The sequence below is a fragment of the Paramormyrops kingsleyae genome, chromosome 1 (genome assembly GCF_048594095.1).
Source record: "Paramormyrops kingsleyae isolate MSU_618 chromosome 1, PKINGS_0.4, whole genome shotgun sequence".
Classification (NCBI taxonomy): Eukaryota; Metazoa; Chordata; class Actinopteri; order Osteoglossiformes; family Mormyridae; genus Paramormyrops; species Paramormyrops kingsleyae.
The window spans coordinates 72,831,946-72,852,469 of NC_132797.1; the positions used below are offsets into that span (position 1 = coordinate 72,831,946).

A 20,524-nucleotide genomic window follows, 5' to 3' on the forward strand; every position below is an offset into this window, starting at 1 on the left:
ATAACGTCTATCCAAGCAAATACAGAAATCAATCAACGTTTGAACTGTCATTTAAAACAACAAAAACACATTAAAAAAAACAAACAAAAAAATAATAAAATAACAGAAACCCTGTCCAACAATTGAGAGCTTTTTCTCTTGCCGTCTAAACTACGTTGAATTTCTGATATTGTTTTTAGGTCCATTCGTCAGAGTTAACGACGAATCTTAGACGCTGATTAAATGTTACTATTAACGTAGCAGTTTTCAATATATTTTACATTTTAACAATGTCACAATGTCTATCCTAATGCACTGTGCTAAAAGAAAAGTTTGAAAAGACATACAATAGTAAAGCAATACTGAACTACATTTTATTTATCGAATGACGCCGTTGACAGAAAGTGTGCGTTTTCTTCAATATCGCCCCCCGGTGGACACACGAAACACGCTATATCCTTACGGTCAAATAGACTTACAGATCGTTTATGTAGTTGCAAGTGGGGAACGTCCGGCTCCTTCCGTTGTATGGTGTAATGACATATTTTATGGGCATATTTCAGTGTTTCTTAGGCTCCAGACTCTAATTCTGCTATAATCTATTTTTTCCAGTGCTAAGTTTACAACTGTAGCTCGGTGGATAGGATGCCGTGTGTGTAATCGGTCGGCCATCGGCTCTATCAAAATGTTCATTGCTTTGGATAAAAGCTTCTACCAAATGAATAAAATGTAAATACGCAAATACAGGATGATAAAACAGTATTATTTACCAAGCTACCCTTCCATTCCTCTGCATAATGTTCATTAATCCTCCGTGGTGTATTTTGCCTTTGATCCAGGTTAATGCATTACCGGGTGTGCCTGACAAAACTAGTTCTTTGAATAGGATGAAAGTACACGGCGCAGGAAACAATGATTGCGGCTATGCCTTTTAGCTTCAAGCTATCAAAACACAAAGAAAAATACCCTGAATATCTGCCACCTCAATGCACGGTGTCATGAAACCTCATTCCCAGCTTTAACGCTAACCAACTGGGCACAAAAACACCGATATGGAGTTTCTCTCAGATATTATGTTAGGTCAGTACGTGTCCTCCGGGTTCCCACAATGAAGTAGGCCTACCACCACCCTTTCCCCAAGCGTTGTGGTGACATCTAAACCATAAAAAGCACGTCATCACAAGACTATAGACGAACTTTATATCAAGTTTGACACTTATGCTTTGTACATGGATTACAGTGACTCCGTAAGTAAACCTTGCTCTCCTAACTACATACCGCCCAAGCCTCATAGCAAGAATCACAGTACGCAGCCATTTATCTAATTACATACACATACATGGGCGTCGTTAGGTCCGAGTATTTTAATAAGCCTGACCCCAAGTACTTCAGCACCAGATAAACTTGATTTAAGAATTTCTCTTTTCAATAGCTAGAAATTCCCCTGTACACATGCACGTATGTCATACCCATTTATACAATCAGGTATTTCTGGTGCAGATATTCAGACACTTATAGGAAGGGGTATCCAAGGCGTATTATTTTAGTTTCGATTTAAAAAATGGTTATTTTTATACTGTATTAGTCTAAATTTTTCATTTGAAATGCAGTTTAGTATTAGTTAGTTTTTAGTGTATTTTCACCAGTTTTTATTTTAAATATAGTTCTGATTTTATATATAGTTTTATTTGAATTTCAGCTTAAGTCGTTTTATTTCTAGGGATAGAATGAAAGATATTTTATGTGGCTCATCTTTGTTGAATCCAACATGGAGACACAGCCAGTGCACATCATGTACTCAAAATGGGCAAAACGCCGTCCCAGGTGTCATTAATGGTCATCTAAAAGCAACATACTGGATTTCCGTCAAGGAGGGAAAATGAAAAAAATCATTACCTGAATAGTATTAAATTTAGTAATGGAAAATACCTGACATTTGTTTTCATGTTATTTCAGTTAGCACTGGTGGCAATATTTATAGTGTTCGTTTAGCTGTGGTTTATTTTTATTTTGAGCAATTTCCTCCAGGATCAATAAAGTTTTTCTGATTCTGATTCTGATTTTCAAGTCATTTCAGTTAACAAAAATGTTTCCTTACAGTTTACGTCTCAGTTAACGATGATAATCACAGCCGGAGCAAGATTCCAGATTCTGAGTCCGAGCCAAATACAACACACACAACCTTTGAATCACCACAGGTGATGCGAACAATAGCTCAAGTTCAACAAAAGCAGTTTTATTTCACAAAATGATACATCGTCTCTGAAGCTGGTAGACCCTCCGCAAGATCGTAACCAAAGAAATTCCACACAAAAGCTATTTAAGTTTCAAAAACTCACAACCAGAGAGAACTTCCAGAATTACGTTCAGAGCAGAGCTCAGACTCACCCCCACCCATCCCACCACCCGGCTTGGGTTTATGATACTTTATCAACAAGCACACTCAGCAGTGGGGGGGGGCTGGGGCCCTTCTGGCTTTCACCTCCCACACGTTTGGGTCACTTGCAGGAGACCAACGCCCAGCCTGAGACCCACTTATACAGCACTCACAGTGTCAGGTGTCTGAAATCTAACCTATCCTCAATCTGATCATCTTTTTGACTAAACAATCCTACAAGGGACAGCCTCCATGCATGTCCTTGGTCAAAGTTCCCAGCAGATGTTTCAGATGTACTAAGTTTCCAGGTGAATTTTATTGACTTTCTACATTTTCTGTACACCTTTTCATTGACACTACAGTGTAATTTTACCTTTTCACTGTGGCTCCTTGAGCCAAAACAACTCCAATTAAAATATGCTAATGTACATTCTTATGGTAGCAACTTAAAAGAATATTATTCAAGGGAAAATTCCCTCTGAGGATCATCTAGGCTTTGACTAGTGCATCCAGCTCATGAACGACTATCTCTGCCAGACCTGGAATCAATCAATCGCGATTACATCACTGGCTGGGAGGCCACGACCTCAGGGCCCTAGATTACATCACTAGCAGGGAGGCCACAACCTCAGGGCCCCTGATTACATCACAGGCTGGGAGGCCACAACCTCAAGGCCCCCGATTACATCACTGTATTAATCAACTTTATTGCCTACATAATGCTTTAATAAAATTAATATTTTATACATAAATGCAATAAAAAAAGATTTAATTCTGTAACAATTTTTTAATTCCCTACTGAATTAACTGAGGAACTAGAACTGAGGATATTCTTGTGTTTTAAGGCATAATTTTGTTTGGTTTTTTATTCTAATGGAAATAAGAGGTGTTAAAGGAAATCTAGCCCATCTGAATTATAAACAAGCGGAATATGCTAATGGTTGTTAGGAGTTCTAATTAACACAACTGTGGTTTACGTACCACCCTGCATTTTTAACAAAAGTATTTCTTGACATGCTTTCCATGTTTTCCTGTGCAAAATTCAAACCGGAGCCATTCGAGACCAGACTGCTGGAAACCCAATGCCATGGGAGGGGGGGGCACGTACACACAGAGCTACCCTTACAGCCACGAGGAACAAGCTCTGTGCCCCGCCTACAGGTCACACACATGGACCCTGTCCGCTCCAACTCATCTCTGAGCTGCATACTTGGCTGTATATGAGCGTTGGTGCGATTGCTGATGTACTGTAGGTCAGAGGGGCACACCAAGCCTCATATACAGCCACGTCAGCCAGGCAGAGGTCACTGTAAGAAACCCAGCTGTGAGACGGAGGAGCATGTGAGGGGATGTGGACACACGGGGGCAGGGCCCTGGGACGCCTTATGCGTGCAGTGGGGGTCACATTAGCAGGGTCTGTCGGGATACTCGTTTTTCTACACTCTGTCCTTAGGCCCCCTCTGTCCCGCTCAGTCCACGGTCTTATCACTCCAAGCCAGTGACTTCCTCTTGGCCAGCTCCAACCAGGATGGCTGGCCGGCTCCAGACGCAGGAATCGGCAGGGGCGGCGCTGGAGGTGACGAAGATGGAGATGACGACCAGAGCAGGGACTGCAGTTCTGACCTCTTCCTCCACCTCTCGTCTTTGTCAGCGTGAGCCTCAGAGGCAGCGCAGGCCAGCACCTCTGGAAGAGAGATGAAGAGGCCACGCCCCTGAGCACGCACTGGTGTAAACGCACAGGCACACTCACGGGAACTCACTGCTATGAACCGGGATTCGAACACACAACCAACTGGAATCTCCTCAGTCCTGTGCGGCTGTTCTGGTACCTGGGAAATGCACATTTATGGGCACCCTCTTGTCCACCTTCTCTTCACACCTGCCCTCGGCTAGGGGTCTCTGCTGAGTCGTGACGGGAAAGCTGCCTTTCCGCAGCTCTGTCTACAGGTAAACAGAGACTGAACTGAGTCCCACGAGCAACCAGACACCCGCCCCCCCCACCCCCGACTTCCCGCCTCAATGCACCTGCACGATCTTTGCACAAGCACAAATGGTGATTGCTATCTCGTGTTTCTTTCAATAACACAGCAGGTCTGTCTTGGGTTAATGTTAACACCACTCACCTGGCTCTCAAACGCTTGCTTGGCCCCTCTTGGGACCTCAGTTTAGTGTGAACATAAAAGATCTGCTTTGTGTCTAGTCGGTACTTCTTATCCCAAACCATCTAGTTCTGTGATCTTTGTTCATTTAATATTATGCTTCAAGGCAAACTAACATACAAAGCTAACAATCTGCTAACATAAACAAAATCTGATTCAAGGACACCTTTTGGCATGCAAAAATCACATGTCTGCAGATTTAGCTCATTAAACCGTTACACCCCTAGTGGTCATGCGTTACCTTGCTGTCCAGATGGGCTGGCCATTCTGCCTTTTTTGGCATGAGAGGAGACCTACTTTCCATTGCTGCTTCCGTGTCCACTTTCCTCTCCATAGGGGCAGATGTGGGGGCCCCCTCCTGGCCGAGATGGGTAATTAACTTCTTTTCTTCCCTGTCCCGGGCCACGGGTTGTGGAGGCCTCTGAGACCAGCCCTGGGGGGTGCCGCCGAGCGGTGCCAGCTTGCTGGTGAAAATCTGCTGGAGGCTTCGGGTCTTTTCCCGCGCCACGGACATCCAGACGGGCTCAGAGGCTGCAAGCTCCCCCTCCTTTGAAGGAGCGGGAACAGACTTAGACAGGGGTCCTGTGTCTGCACAGAGAGCTGGAAAAATATACCAGACAGAAGACAGAGACAAGATATTGACTCATGTGATGTGAGGTTTCAACAATGCTTGTGAAAGTAAGTTTAGGCAAGATCTTACACATAATATTATAACCAGGCAAATATCGATTTCGACCTGTTGTGATCCACCAGTTGAGGAATATTGGTTTAGACCAATTCCAACCATCCATCCATCCATTTGCTGTAACCGCTTGTCCTATTCAGGGTTGTGGGGAGTCTGGAGCCAATCCCAGAGGGTTTGGCCATATAAGGCAGGTAACAACCAAGGATGGGGCGCCAATGCATCGCAGGGCACAGTCACACACCATTCACTCACACCGACAGGCGTGCACAGGTATCATCTTCTGATGATACTGGGAGAACATGCAAACTCCACACACAGAGCCATGGCAAAGCCTCGAACCCAGGTCCCAGAGGTGTGAGGCAACAAGTCACCAACAACTTGTTCGCATGTCCAGACAATGGTCTGGGATAAAGATCTGTGGGCAGTGCAACCGCAGCTATAAAAGAAAAACCAACCTGATGACAGGAAGGTTTGCACTAACCTCGGGTGCAGCCATTTTTATGGTTGTTGGGAAACCCCATGTAATGTGACATAAGTTCCTCTGTCAGCTGGAAGTCACTATCTCAGACTATTCCTCTCACACTCTCCTAGCTTCGAGTGCGTCCCCTCAAGCGTGCACCCATGAGTACCACCATAACCTACATGCTGATTTATCATCTCAAAAACAGCGTGCATGGTGGTCTTTACCTCCTTGCTTGAAGCATTCGATCTTCTCTCTGAGCGGGGTGGATGGGGGCAGGCTAGGAGCAACCAGCGGTGGGAGTCTGTCAGGATTCTGAGAGGGTGGCTTTCTCAGGAACGGGGGCTTGGTGTTGACGTTGTCTGTGGAGCTATCCCATTCCTCGTCATCCAGTCTAGGAGAATGAAGAGCTCTGGGCCACTGCTCCTCAGAGATTGCTAGCTTAGCTGGAGGAGGTTGTGCAGGGGGGGAGGGGGGACCAAACTCAGCAATGTGGCCCTTGTGTGTCTGCTCTGACTGGGCTATGTCTGACCGGTATCTCAAGGACAAGGAAGTAGAACGAAGCTTCACCCCGAAGGAAGTCCTGCCTTGAGTGTCTTCCTCTCCTGTGCTCTTACCCTCCTGAACTTCCTTTATGTCAGAGCCGCCTCCTGATTTCCCCAGGACTTGCCCAGACTTCACAGACTCTTCTGTCACTCTCTTCTTCATGGTACTCTGCTCTGCAGACCAGGGCAGCTCTTTAGATTTGGCTACTCCCAAACTTCCCGCTGGTTGTTGTAGCAGCTGGATGCTAGAAGGACTCTTGACCACCAGATTTTCCTCTGTTTTGGTCACTGACTGCAGTGGGATCTCCTCCATTCTGGCTGTTAGGGGCTCCTGGAACTTATGGTTGGAGGGGGTCTTGTTTACCATATCTTCTGCCCTTGCTGAGCCCCCCTCAACGCCACCAGAAAAGCTGCTTGTCCTGGGTCTGTCCCAGGCTGAAGAGATTGAGAATCGGAATGACCCAGAGTTGGGTCTCTGCTGCCTAACAGCCTCTGTGGGTTGTTGATCATCCTGAACAGTGGGTGGCGCTGATGTTCTCTGGGCTGACCTTGAGACAGCACCCTCTTGCACACACTGTTCCATAGTTGTTGGGGTAGCTTTTTTCGGTAATGATGTCTTTGTTATTATGGGTTGCCAGTCTCCAGACTGCAGAATGTTTTTGGTGGGTGCTACTGTACAGAGCTGAGGGTTGGGTGAAGGATCCAACTGTATTGCTGGGGTCATCTCTTGAGCTCCGTTTCCCAGGTCACCTTGCTTCTGAAGAGTGTTTTTGGGGGGTGTGTAATCAGATGCACGGGTCTTTGGTGTTACTGGGTAGTTGGAAGAGTATCGCTGACCAGAGTTCTGCAGAATTTCTTTCACCAGGTCCTTAGTGCCTTGTGCCTTGCTGGGGCTTTGGGGCTTGTTAGTAGGCGTCCCTGGTAGCTCAGCAAATCCAGGAGAGGACAGCACCTTTGTAGGACTTAACTCTGCAGGCTGGCTGGACTCCGGGACCCGTGGCACAGGCCGGGGCAGGAGGGCACGTTTAGCCACTTGTTCCATTTGCTGAACAGGCTGCTCCAGGTCAACTGCAGCAGTCCTCGGAAACTCCAGACTGGCCCCCATCCCCAGCTCCTGCTTTCTTCTCTCAGGAGTTGACTCCAATAACATCTGAGTGGAGTAAGAGCGGCAGCGGGCTGCCTCTTTGGGAACCTCCTCTCCTTCTTGCTCTCGCTCCAAAATGGCCTGTTCCAGGGTGCTTAAGCTCTCTGAGCGCGGCCTTTCAACACTCTGGTCCAGAGACAAGAGAGACAACCTGTAGTTAGACACATCTAATAGTATAGTCCAGAGGTAGCCAGACATAAAGCCGACATAGAAAAGCTTTGGAGAAATCAGTGACTAACAAAATACTCAGACACAACACAGAAACAAGATGTTCTCTTAGGCATTCTCATGCAAGAGACCAATGAGGACACAATGCAAGTCATCCTGGGCTAATTTGATGAGAAGCCCAAGAGGAGGGCCAGCGTGCCGGGGTGTCGTCTCACCAAGGCTGGTTTCCGGCCCTTGGTGCTGGCTCTTTGATTCCGGGGCTTCACCGACATGCGGTGACGGGCGGCTGAGTTGTCCAGGCACGGGATGAATCTGGCAGGGACGTCAAAGTCTGCTACGGGACTGAGGGCCATGGTGCTACTAGGCTTGGGAGAAGACTTGCCCACTGGTGACAGAAGGTGGGACGGAGGTTGGGCAGGGCTCTGGAAGAGCAACACATACAGAATTAATGAGCAGGTTTCAGACACAAGACCAAAAGCATCATGTGACATCACTGGCAGGCTGGCCGCATTCTGAGGCGCCCTGATTACATCACTGGCAGGCTGGCCGCATTCTGAGGCGCCCTGATTACATCACTGGCAGGCTGGCCGCATTCTGAGGCACCCAGATTACATCACTGGCAGGCTGGCCGCATGCTGAGGCACCCTGATTACATCACTGGCAGACTGGCCGCATTCTGAGGCACCCTGATTACATCACTGGTGGGCTGGCCGCATGCTGAGGCCCCCGGATTACATCACTGGCAGGCTGGCCGCATGCTGAGGCCCCCGGATTACATCACTGGCAGGCTGGCCGCATTCTGAGGCCCAGATCATATGCCCATTTTTGTTCTGTAATCTACACTCAATACTATTGGAAAATGCCAGCAAACGTTAGTGAACTGCTGGTGATGAATGAGACGCCGGAGGAATGATACGCCGGAGGAATGATACCTGCTCGTCCTCCTCACTTCCCGTTCCGGCTAAACTCAATGTGCTGTGGTGCCTGTGGGAGTCAGGGTTCTGTAAGTGAAATGGAGAGCAGGCTTCAGTCAGCAAAGGCTTGTAGGAAACACGGGGAAAGATTGCGATTCATCGTACGTACAGGTACCTTCTGGCTTATAGCTGGCTCCAGGCCCTCGTGTAGAGACACGTCAGGGGGGCTGTGGGGCAGCCCGTCATCTTCAGAGCTGGCACCAGTGTCATCTGTGCGCTTAGTGGGAATCAGCATGGGTGGGGGACCCAGCCGAATGTTCTGCTGGAGCTTCATCTAAGTGGAAACCAAACATCTTCATCATCACTATCATCCTCATCATCAGCACCATTATCCTCACCACCATCACCATCCTCATCATCACTGTCATCCTCTTCATCGGCACCATTATCATTATCCTCACCACCATCGTCGTCATCAACACATCACCATCCTCATTATCATCGTTGTCATCATCCTCAATACCGTCACCATCCTCATTATCATGATCAACACCGTCACCATCAACACCAACAGTCACCATCGTCATCATCAATACCACCACCATCCTCATCAGCATCATCAACACCATCAGCATCCTCATCAGCATCATCCATACCGTCACCATCCTCATTATCCTCAACACTTCACCATCCTCATTATCATGATCAACACCGTCACCATCAACACCAACAGTCACCATCGTCATCAACACCATCAGCATCCTCATCATCATCAATACCACCACCATCCTCATCAGCATCATCAACACCATCAGCATCCTCATCAGCATCATCCATACCGTCACCATCCTCACAACACATTTTCAATGGGGTCATTCCATGCCAAATCATCACACTTTCGGACCTCATCGTCATGAATTTTAACGAAACTTGGCATGCTGATTTGGTCACATGAGTAACTCATGAAACTGAAATTGGGCGTGTCTTGGATCAATACTGAGGGAGATTTAAGCGAACAAAGTTTTAACTTTTTTTTTTGGAGGGGGGGGGGACTATGATTTTGACTGGCTATATTTACCTTAATATAAGCTGCACAGAAATAGACCTCATATTGTTTTAAAGCTATATTCCAGCTCTATAGATTGAATAAATAATATGCCATCCCCATATGAATACATACTATGTAATAACTGATTAAAATATTAAAAGTTCAATAACAAAAAAAACCTATATTTCAAAATTGATCATTTTTATACTAAAGTTAGCTCATAATGTCATGAACATCTCCAGAAAATTTGGTCTTTGGTTTTTGAGTTGCTGCTGAGGTATCATTACTTATGTGAAATGTGTATCAAAACCACAGTTGGAGATGTTCATTATCATCATGCTTGCTACCATCACCGACCATCAGCAACTGGTCCCAAACCTGCAGAGCTCTGATCTTGCCATGCACGTTCTCCTGAGAGAGAATTCGTTCTGGCTCTGGTGGAGCTTCTGATTGGTTGGTGAGGAATATGCTATCATGTGACAGCGCTCGGGACCCGAGTGTCCCTGGGGAGTAGCTGGAGGTGGGGACAAGAGAAAGAATGAGATGTAGCCTTCAAACCCCATTGTCCCCAGAGTCTCTCCAGCTTTATTAGACATAACAAAAGCCATTTAACAGGTACTTTCTATTTCTGTAGAACTATTCATGCTTTTAGAACAACATCCATTATTCTTTTGGAGTGTAAAGAATCAAACGTGTAGCTGTTCAATGAAACTCAACATCACATAATATCAAAACAAGTCTTCTACTCTTCAGCGACAAGTTCTGAGTTGGGACGGAGGAACTTACACAAAGTCTTCCAAGGAGTCAGAGCCGCCCCTGAGACATTCCGGGGCTGTGATGTCACTAGCGGACTGGGTGTGCTTCATCGAATCTTCATTATCCTTCCTCTTTATCCTCCCAAACAGACGTGTCTTCAAAATCTGAAACCTGGATTTCTTCTTGACTATAAAGAAATTCAAAATATTTGGCCATCTGACTCAATAATTTGCAGTTCCCCAGTCATGTGATGGGCCTGTCAACTCAGGGCTCATCCCTCCGAATATTGGCCCGAAGGTTCTAAGATGGTCACTCTCACGTTTCCCCACATTACTTTTCAGAAGTATGTTAAGCTGAAACCTAAACTGAACGAAGTTTGGGTCTTCAGTTCTCAAGACATCAACATCACTGTTGTTTCAGATGGTGACCAGCAGGAATTTCTATACTGTAAGTCAGCAGAATGTAAGTCCATATTTAATGAGTTCACCTGGGTTTTGTGTGTTAAAACTGGATTTACATGCTGTAAAATGCCCTGGATAAGTGTTGGCTAGGTCATAGTACAGAAGAGCAGCAGAAGAGGAATCCACAAAAACAAGTAGCTCTGAATTGCCCTGATTATTGCAGCCGACAGAGAGAAGACAGGGGGGGCGCTCTAACCTGCAAGGTCTTCATTGCTCCCGGGGCCCTCCGCCCCAGGGCTGTCCATGCTCTCTGCTAGGCCCAATAGGTAATTGCTGCAAGTGAAGGAACGGAGACGTCAGATCAACTGTCATATCAATTCTGACCAACAGGTGTCATCATGGTCAAAGAGCAGGCCTTCTGGCCCAGAAAAGGATGGTCTGATTGCCAGCTATGTTGTGATTAACATTAAGAAATCCAACCTGAGGTGAAATGCAAAAATGTTCTCTGAAGTAACACCAAAAGTTACTGAGGTGTGTTCTGATCTTTACACTGGAGTTCCACATCTCAGATGCCTTGCGTGTTTTTTAATTAGAAAGGAAATGCTCACGTCGAATGTCTCTCCCTCTCAGCTGATGTATGACCCTTTCACACGCATGTCACGCAGTGTCCTTGGCTGCACTGGTCATGCTGCGTCATGCAACGGCCTGAGATAAAGCCCAGTAGAGAGAGAGAGCCAGCACCACGGTCAACACTGACTAATCTACTCATCTGTGTACTCAAAGATTCAGATAAATATTTACCTCAAATTAAATGCGCTGTCTTTATGTTGATAGAGCACAGAATAATGAGTGAAAGTTATCATTCTTATTTATTTATCTATCAATATTATCAGTATTTAACTGAAATGATCCTATTACCTAGAAGACTGATGACAGTGAGGATGAGTTAAATTAAGTGGGATGTTGGTACAGGGGATTGGACCTGACAACCACCTGGCTTGAATATTAAAACCCTACCTAGATAGCACACATGCAATTCTGTCTGGGGTGACTGCAGCACCACCGGCAAGAAACCCTAGCAGATTCAGGGGGCCGAAGCACTTTATAGCCCCCCCATGCCCGACATAATCTACCAGGGACACCCCCCATTTGGCAGAATCTACCATGGGGACCGTAATGGGGGCTCAAGGTGACATTTTGTCAGGGGGCCCAGAATTTCTAGCTACACCCCTGCATGTCTACATCGGATTTTGAGGAATATTTTGCATGTTTCCTACACCCTGAGTCTGGGGCACGGACCCTAACCCCTGCTGAAGGGAGAATGTGCATGTCCTGTCCCACGCTGCCAGCCTGCATAGACACACGCTCAGCAAGAAGCGAAGCAGCCATGAAGGTATTTACAGAAGAAGGGAGGCACATGGACCTTAATCCCTTTTATAGGATCGATCCTTTTTAGGGAGATCCACTGCGGAAGATCCACTGCGGAAGATCCACTGCCCGCCGCCCCCCCGAGGCTCAGCTCCCAGCTGCATCTCAGCACCACCACCCACCTTGACAAACCGTGCTACTTTTGATGAAATCAAAGGTCCAGGAAGGGATTGCATCTGTTGTCGTGTAATGAAATCACAGGTCTAGCGAATCATCTCGGACATCAGGCCAAGCAGGTCAGTGAGATCAGGGTGGGGGTGGAGGGGTGTTAGGGTCATCTAACCTAATGGTGTTAAGCATGAGGACACGAACAGCTCTCCATGTCATCGATTCCCCACCCCCACCCACCCCAGAGAAGACAACAGACAGATAAGTAGGAGACAGATGACGTCAATCAGCTACAGTGATGAACTTTGGAAAGGGCGAGATCCAGGTATCAGAACTAGGGCAAGTGTGCATGTGAGGTTTAAGGACCATAAAGGAACAAGGAAGAATAAGCATAGAACAGCACTGGAGGCTTAGACAGGCTCACTGCACTGGTACAGAAGCGCAAGAACAGCACTGATTTATCTCCAATTCTATCCTACAATCTTAGCATCGTAGCAGAAACCTAGCAACCCGCTCAGGTGCTCTCTCTCTCACCTGCTCCGGCCGGTTCCCACAGGGGCAAAGTCATCACTCTGGAGCTCCGTTCTCACACTCCAGCCAGCCATGGTGATCCCACAACACGCCAAAGGCCTTAAAGCTACATCCCCACGTGACCAACATTCACCGTCGTGCCGCCCGCGGCTGTAAGCGCTGCTTAACTAGACGCAAGGAGAGCTGCTCAAGGTGTGTCCCACTGCCTAAGTCCCGCCCCCTGCACCTCTCTCGCTTGGCCCGATTTGCTGAGCATGCTCAATGGGCATGTTTGTGAAAGCATGTCATGTGACCATAGGAGATGATATGAGTTTTATTTTTTACCACTGACTGTTTACACAGGAGAAAAGCAAAGCACATCAGTAGTGTCTGACGATCAGCCCCATGCACTGAACCGAAGAGATCTTCGGAACTCTATGGCGTATCGAGTGTGCAGCCTAAACCGTTCGCATTTCAGCCTGAGGTTGCTTGCAGTGTGAGGAGTTGGATCGACACCATCATGACAAGTACAATTATCCGAGCCCAGGTAGAGATGTTTTAGAACTTACATCATCATTCACCAATGAAGGCTAACAGTACAGACGGTATCCACTACACCTCTACAGACCGACGGCACAGACGGCATCCACTACACTTTTTTTCATTATTGCTGCTGTTTTCTCAAAGAATTTCCCCATTGTGGGATTAATAAAGTCTAATCTAATCTAATCTAATCTAGAGACCGACGGCACAGACAGTAGTAGAAACACTTCTTGTCCGTGATCTCTGCCATATCTGGCCAATCTGGTAACAGTCCCAGCTGACCAGCCATCCCAGTTTACTTCTACCCAGATGCCTTTCCTGGTTGCCTGGTGAGCCTCCTAAGTCATTGCATGACATTAAACATTTCAGTGACACTGTGGGGTCACTGTGTGGCAGCCTTGCCAGAAACCAAGAAGAAACACTCGGGCCATCCTGAGTGCGCTGCCTCCGCTGGAGAAACGGAGTATTACAGCAGAGAGCATACAGGACAGAAACCCCCTATTCCCACAATACATTAGTGTGTGTGTGTGTGTGTGTGTGTGTGTGTGTGTGTGTGTGTGTGTGTGGGTGGGTGGTGGGTTGTGTCACACAGCGTTTTCAGTCCCACGTCACCAGCCAGCATCCGGGGAGCCACAGTACCGTGTTAAAGTCTGGGCCGTCAAGGACAATCATTTAGGCATCATCTTCACGTTGGTGTCAAACTGTGATACTATGTGATACTAAGTTCCAAAACCTCACCCCAGCAGCAACCATCCAGCACATCAAAGTATTTTTTGACCATGTTCAGCTCATTGATTTTAACTAATTAAATTAAATGAGCTGGTTGTGAAATTTAACAAATACATGGAATGACTGGAGTGCCCCTGCGGAGAGTTTTGGGAGCTGAAGCGGTGATCATCTAGCCATCCAAGGTATCAGTAACATTTGGGAGGACCATTTACCATTTACCCATATCATTTTAGACATTGCCTTTGACTACATAAAACTTTTGCACAGGGTTGCTGACCAGAAAAATTAGGGTTTCCTGAAGCCAGGGTTCGACATGATTACGTGTCCTTCCGGTTCTCGGCTTGCAGACTGCCTCCGACAACCATCGCGGAATGTGGGGGAGCTTTGGTAACATTACGATAGCAGGACTTAGACCGTAATACCGTTGTGTCTTCGGTAAGGTCTCTCAGGACTGCATACACACACGGCGATGTTTGCACAAACGGGCGCTGACAGAATGCAAGGCCCGACCTCACAGTAACCACACAGCTCTGACTGACCCGCTCAGATCTCGACAGAAGCCGCACAACAACACAGCGGTAATAACTCTTCCGGGCTAAATCTCAGAAATCCAAGGCGCTCACTTCCTGGTAGACAGAAACCGCAGATTCACCGATACTCAGCAGGCTGGAGTGAGATATTCAATTCGAGACATTTCTGCACATATATGCAAGAGTTTTCTTACCTTGTAAATAGTTTGTAGGGTGTGAAAACTACCCCGACGCTTTTGATGTAGCTAATTTTAGGTTTATAATGGAATAATACAGATTTACTGGAAGATTTCTTGTGTGGGCGTGAGACTAAGCGTGGACCGAGTGTGATGGCTTGTGTGCGTGACAGTGAATGATCGTGGTCACAGGTTCAAAACATGACAAACAGAAACAAAAAAAAGGCGTCAAATGCTTGCAAGAAAGAATGACCAGACATGGTGTGCAGGTTAACCTCCAAGACTGCAACGACAATGAGTCCTTGTTCTTCACAAGTCTGTAGTTACATCTCTGGGCTAATTCACCGCAGATCATTCAGGGAAGACTAAGGGCAAAGTATGAAATCCTTGCTGTCTAGATATGATGGGTATGTCACACACAATAAAATACAGACCTCCATAAATAGGAAGACTCCCAACGACACAACAAACCTTTAATCCAAACACCTCAACTCACAAACAATGTGGGAAAGTCAGTTGTACCCACGATGCACTTCCTGATTTGCATATACACACACGGCAAGGCCATATAAGGATGCAGAGAAGCATGGGGGTGACAGGGGGCTGCAGGCCCGCTCTGCATTTGCTGTGAACACACAATGCATCACAAATAACACTCAGTCGCCGGCCGTCCACTGTGATCCACTTACAGAGCACAAAACTGACCGGTGATCAGCACGAGGACAGAGAGACATCTTAGAGACACAGTCGCTGTGTGCCCAGGAGAAGCAGGGTAGAAACATGTCAAGCACAAGCATAGCAGCATCTTCGCTGTGTGCATGCATGCGTTTGGCCGTTAGAGAGAAAAGGTTCATGCCAGCAAGTGGGAGTCACGGTGATTGTTGCTAGGCGATGAGGTCATTTCTGGGCAATCATCAACCAAGGCTCTTAGATGAACGTTGCTGTGGAGTTTCACGCGTCGGTGCCAGTTCGGGACGTTTCATCATATATTTTCGTTCTTTTTTTTTTGTTTGAGGGACTCTAAGAAACCTCTCCACCCCCGTCTGAATAGTTCTGCCCCTGTGGGCCTTCAGAAAAGCCACACTGCCAGGAGACAGACACACGGTACACATCCATTTACATTTAACACATTTACATTCAGCAGATGCTTCTGTCCATAGCGATGTGCAATCAGGCAAATTGCACATCACATATATATGAAAGAAGTCAGGTAGGGAAAAGTGCAGCTAGGCTGAGCGTCCAACGAAAGTCCAGATACAAGTGCAACCAGTATTGGATCAGGAGCTACACAGCAACTTAAAACAAAGCAAGAACCTAAAAAGACTATTGGAGGACCAGGAGTGCAATAAAAGAAGAGACGGGGAACGTAGAGATACATAGGGCTAGTAGAGGAATTCAAGGAACAGATGGGATCCTGATGCATTTCTTGAAGGTGGAGAGGCAATCTGATGACGTCCACCTCTGCCGTCCATGGCGCGGCTGTTAGCGCATCGCTAACGTCAACGTGTGACGCTCTGGGCTGAATTTAGAACCGAGCTGCTCCGGTCGCTGGAGGTTTGTTAGCTAACACGGCCTAACACAGAGCCAAGACCTGCAAGAATAAGGCGACGGAGCTACAGAGGAAGCGCTATCGCAGACACGGACACCCGCCGGACGGAGAGCGAGCGTGGCCTGCAAGAGGCTGAGGGAGCGTCCCGGGGACAGGAAAGCAGTCATGCTTTTCTCCGCCATGTCTGTGGTTTCTGTGGGAACTGCGTGACCTCTCGTTTAGAGCTGTTCCCTGGCCCACATGGAAACAGCCTCCAAATGTCAGCAGGATGCTACAGAACGTTTCCCTCAACACCGCAGTCTTCCCAGCTCGTAATTACCAGTCACTCAATTACGTTGAGTTACTCTCCGCAATCCCAACAGCATCGGCTCCCACTGACTTTTTACTGGAGATTTCAGTTTTTATTAGATGGTTACTCCGCCGTGCTTCACTAATGGCACGTTCCCGTTTTAACGATTAATTAATAGCCGCTCATTGACCAGCAAGCCCAGGAATGGTGATGCAGACAACGGGCCTGGTGGAGACCAGGGCGATGAGCCGTGAAAGAGCAGGAATCCCGCTTCATTAGCTACGGTGATCAGCACCGGCCCTGAGACGCCCCAAACCCGGATCACACAGCTTCCCATACTTACAGCCCCAAGATCCACGGCACGATAAAACAGGAAATGCTGCACACCTGTATAGGTGTACTTTGACCCCGGCAGTCAGCCAAACAGGACAGCAAACTCTAAACAGGAAGCGTGGCTATTTGCATGGCCTTTAAGCGTTTTGCATACACATCGCCCGAAAGTGATATTTGAGTGAAGATGAACCTGTTTTTGTTGGGTTTTTTTTAATTCACCTAACTGTCCAGCCTTGTCGTGATGACAGCTGGCATCAAACAAAATCGCCCTTGTCAAAGCCATAAGGAGAAGTCATTACGTTTCACTCCCTGTCAGTAAATGATTACAGTCGATTCATGAATTTCATGTCTGGCTGCTGGACTGAGAGAAAAACTCACTCTAGCGTTTCATACCCTAATCTAGTCCACTAGACGTAATGGTGACAAAGCATGTCGGAGATTTTCATTGCATGTAGAGACTAAGGGTGATGCTTCCTTCAGCGGGTGGAGTGTTTAGACAGGCAGGCTGGCTTCTCCTCCGTTCCTCATGCTTTAACCAACAGGCAGCATTTGCTTAAGCTGATTGCATCATTTAATAGTTTGCTTATCGTCGCGACATCGGCACGACTGTCGGCACTTTAACTGCAGCTCCGAAGCACACAGACAGCAGCAGGAACTCTCCAAAGAGCTGCAGCGTATCTGTGCCAGAGGTTTCCAGGCCTATTCACAGGAGTGACCGGACCACAAAGCTCTGTTAGCTTTAGGAGAAACCGGCTGCTTGTTCCCACCCTTCGGCCCACAGATCCTGTTCCCCGTGGACCTGGAGCTCAGCATCGCGGTCCTTTTGATCTCCCTGAGCAAATCCGAGGGTGATGTGATGTTCACCGCACTCAGGGTCACATTCCAAAATGTAACAGTTCCCCATCTTAGGCTGTAACAACGCAATCTGGCTGACATACGCTGGAACCCAATCTGCCGTATGGGACCAGCCCCATACCAGACAATCAGGTGAATTTTCATGGTAACAGTTTGTCGTGAACTGAGGAGGACTCAGGTCTCCCTTTCAATTTGTCCGTTGAGCAGTAACTCGCAACTGTGCCTTTTTTCACAGCCTGCATTGTGTTGCACTGCACACACCCCCCACCACCACCCCACAGTGACAGAAGAAAGAATTCATCAGGAAGTAAAACAGGCAGAAAGCGTGGCAGGCAACTGAACTAAGCCACAAGGCTTTCAGCTCAAATCCCAGCACGACCCTGAATACACTGCTACATTCTTTAATAGGAGGTTGATCTGAACCATCCACCAGGATCTAATGTTTGGGCAAATGTAAATATGCATCACAAGCACAACTGCAAACTGAAAATTCACCACAAACGTCCCTGCTGTCCAGGAATTTCACTCACACTGGTTTCCACCAACGAATGGCTAACATTAACACCCGTGAAGTTTTAATCACCCTTTGATAAGAAGATTCCAGAAGTCTCCGGGTCAGGGAGGGCTCCAAGCAGATCAGGTGATCATCTGAAGGCTTACAGTCCAGTTCCTCTTGGTTGCTTTTCTCATATTAGTCCTCACGTTCACAAAAACTGCAAAAAAATAAATAAATAAATCAACACACATATATTTGAACTCCTTAAAGTGGCAGTCGCTGTCCTGATTCATCTCTCCCCTCCAAGCTGGCTGTGCCCCAGTTCTCCTATAAGCCTGCCTCATTCTCCCGCCCCCCGTCTGTCCACCGCTTCTCCTTGCGTTCCCCTATTTTTAGGCACTGAAGGTGGCCCTGTTTCACAGCCTCCTCCATCTCCGTGCCGCCCTATGCAGCGACTGCACACCAAGACGCAGAAGTTGGGCCTTCTTCTGTGTTGCCTTTCTTACTGCACACCATCATCATCAGCAGAGACTCTGACGCTCCGCTCACACATCAAGCGCTACACAGAAACCACCACGCAATCGCCAAAGTTCTGCCTCAACATCAAGGCAACCTAAGCTAAGGCAACTGTCTTTGCACTGGAGGTCTGTGTCTTTACAGGATTAACCAATATATCTGTTTTTCATTACACGTTGGGGGGGGAGGGGGGGGGGGTTCCTTCCACACTTTCATTCTACTACACCACCCCAGCAACGAAATATAACACATAACTGTGACTAATGAAAAGAGCAAAATACAAACGACTTTCGGCTACTGTTTAACTCATTTTACCACCGCAGGGTGACCTCACATGATGATATGTACAAACTCCAAGGGAGGGGGGTCATTTACTTAATGTATTCTCTTTTTCCAGCAGTCAAAGAAACGTGAGTATGGCTAAACTAGCCTGGGTCCATCCAATGTCCATTAATGTAAAATCACGTTGCTATTCTCTTTTTTTAGTGCTTGTACATTGCGAACGCATTCGGAAATCTTAAAAAGAGAGTGTGAAAAATAGCTGATAAGCGAACGTCCTAGTCCCTTTTCATATAATAATCGCGTTACAAAGTTATTTTACTGATGTGTCTGTATCTGAGCTTCACGTCCCCGTTAGTACCAGAACCTACCAGTTTGTCAATTTACTGCGACTCCAAGTAAAAGTTTAGCAAATGAAACGCAGACGTCAATTTTGTACATTTTAACATTATTTAGAAACGTGGTATTTAACGGATAAATAGACTAAGCATGTGCAACTCTGTGGCCCAAATAATGAAAGTGGGTAAGATACCACCCCAGATAGAAACCTTGATTAATTTTAGACGTATTATTTGAAAGCTTGTAATGTTTGCTGCACAATTTATATTGCAAATACAAAATCCAAAGGAGAGCGCATATGAGATTAAGGGCGATTATAACCAGATTTAATCCATTCCTCTAGGAATCTGCGCGGATAATTTTATCCACACTAAAGAATTTCTCCGCAACAACAGAAAATGAGGCGAAAGGATAAATGGCATGCATACTTTGTATTTTTCATTCATGAGTTAAGTTTTAACATTAATTTAAACTCCGAACATACACAAAATTGGTCTCAAAATTATATTTAATCTGATTGGTGACTTTTTTTATTACACTAAAAGACGCACGCGCTAAAAGGTAACAGCTTCATTAACTTAATTCACATAACAGATGGGAAGAAGTTCCCTGCGAAAATAACTAACATTCACCTTGCACCTCTCGCGTGAAAAATCTCTGGTTCGCATGAAATATTCGCAAATGCCCCATTTCAGCGTTTTTAAAAGTGAGACACCGCTGACTAGGGGAAGAGGTGCCTGAGACCAGCGACACATTTCCAGAGATAACTAAACACTTTAAACTTGGTGATCCTGGTACCTGCATGCGGAAATCTGCCACTCCGTATAAACAGGCGACGCAGATTGAAATTAAAAAGTGCAAAGTCACTCACCTTTATTCGACTCGTTAATACTGAGATATTTTCCAGGGTAGGCGCATCCCCGCGGCGCGTTCACCGCCTCTGGCGAAGGGAGCGAGCTTGTGCGCGCTTCCGTCAGCGGGTGGCGTTGCCTCAGTTTAACAGCTGCTATCAGCCAATGGAAAGCAAAATTGCTCTCAGCCTTGCCGAAAAAAACCTGACGCGCTGGGGATTATGTCTGTACAAAGTCTTGGTAACTCCATAATTGCCGGATTTCACCTGCACTGTCAAAATAAAGCTTTCAGCAGCAAACGGGATTGCCAGCAGCGGCAGGTCATTAAGTATAGCGCCCCCACGCGGGACATCCACC

At 46.8% G+C, this 20,524-nt stretch overlaps 1 protein-coding gene across 5 annotated transcripts; it reads right to left on the reverse strand.

Annotated features, from left to right (window-relative positions):
- Positions 1 to 2,194: 2,194 nt before the first annotated feature.
- cracdla (cracd like a) lies at positions 2,195 to 20,450 on the reverse strand. 5 transcript variants are annotated; one of them, XM_023808580.2, is made up of 13 exons: positions 20,188 to 20,450; positions 18,270 to 18,399; positions 11,245 to 11,341; positions 10,893 to 10,969; positions 10,266 to 10,422; positions 9,858 to 9,993; positions 8,607 to 8,765; positions 8,450 to 8,518; positions 7,733 to 7,939; positions 5,888 to 7,475; positions 4,757 to 5,115; positions 4,186 to 4,297; positions 2,195 to 4,040 (listed from the first exon to the last, which is right to left on the reverse strand). In XM_023808580.2, the coding sequence occupies exons 4-13, from the start codon at positions 10,939 to 10,941 to the stop codon at positions 3,826 to 3,828; spliced, it is 3,051 nt and encodes a 1,016-aa protein (XP_023664348.1). In that variant the 5' UTR covers positions 10,942 to 10,969; positions 11,245 to 11,341; positions 18,270 to 18,399; positions 20,188 to 20,450; the 3' UTR covers positions 2,195 to 3,825. The 5 variants fall into 5 exon arrangements, with proteins under 5 accessions (XP_023664348.1, XP_023664177.1, XP_023664263.1 ...); XM_023808409.2 differs by lacking the exon at positions 11,245 to 11,341; XM_023808495.2 differs by lacking the exons at positions 11,245 to 11,341; positions 20,188 to 20,450 and adding an exon at positions 20,115 to 20,185.
- Between the last annotated feature and the right edge of the window lie 74 nt (positions 20,451 to 20,524).

Bases quoted from the DNA above. Each gene is read 5' to 3' on its own strand.
- cracdla (XM_023808327.2), bottom strand. From the start codon at position 12,777: ATGGCTGGCTGGAGTGTGAGAACGGAGCTCCAGAGTGATGACTTTGCC. The intron at 7,940-8,449 runs GTATCATTCCTC...TTGCTCTTCCAG, and splicing joins GAAGTGAGGAGGACGAGCAG to AGCCCTGCCCAACCTCCGTC. The intron at 4,298-4,756 runs GTAACGCATGAC...GTTTACCTGTAG, and splicing joins CAGCCCATCTGGACAGCAAG to ACAGAGCTGCGGAAAGGCAG.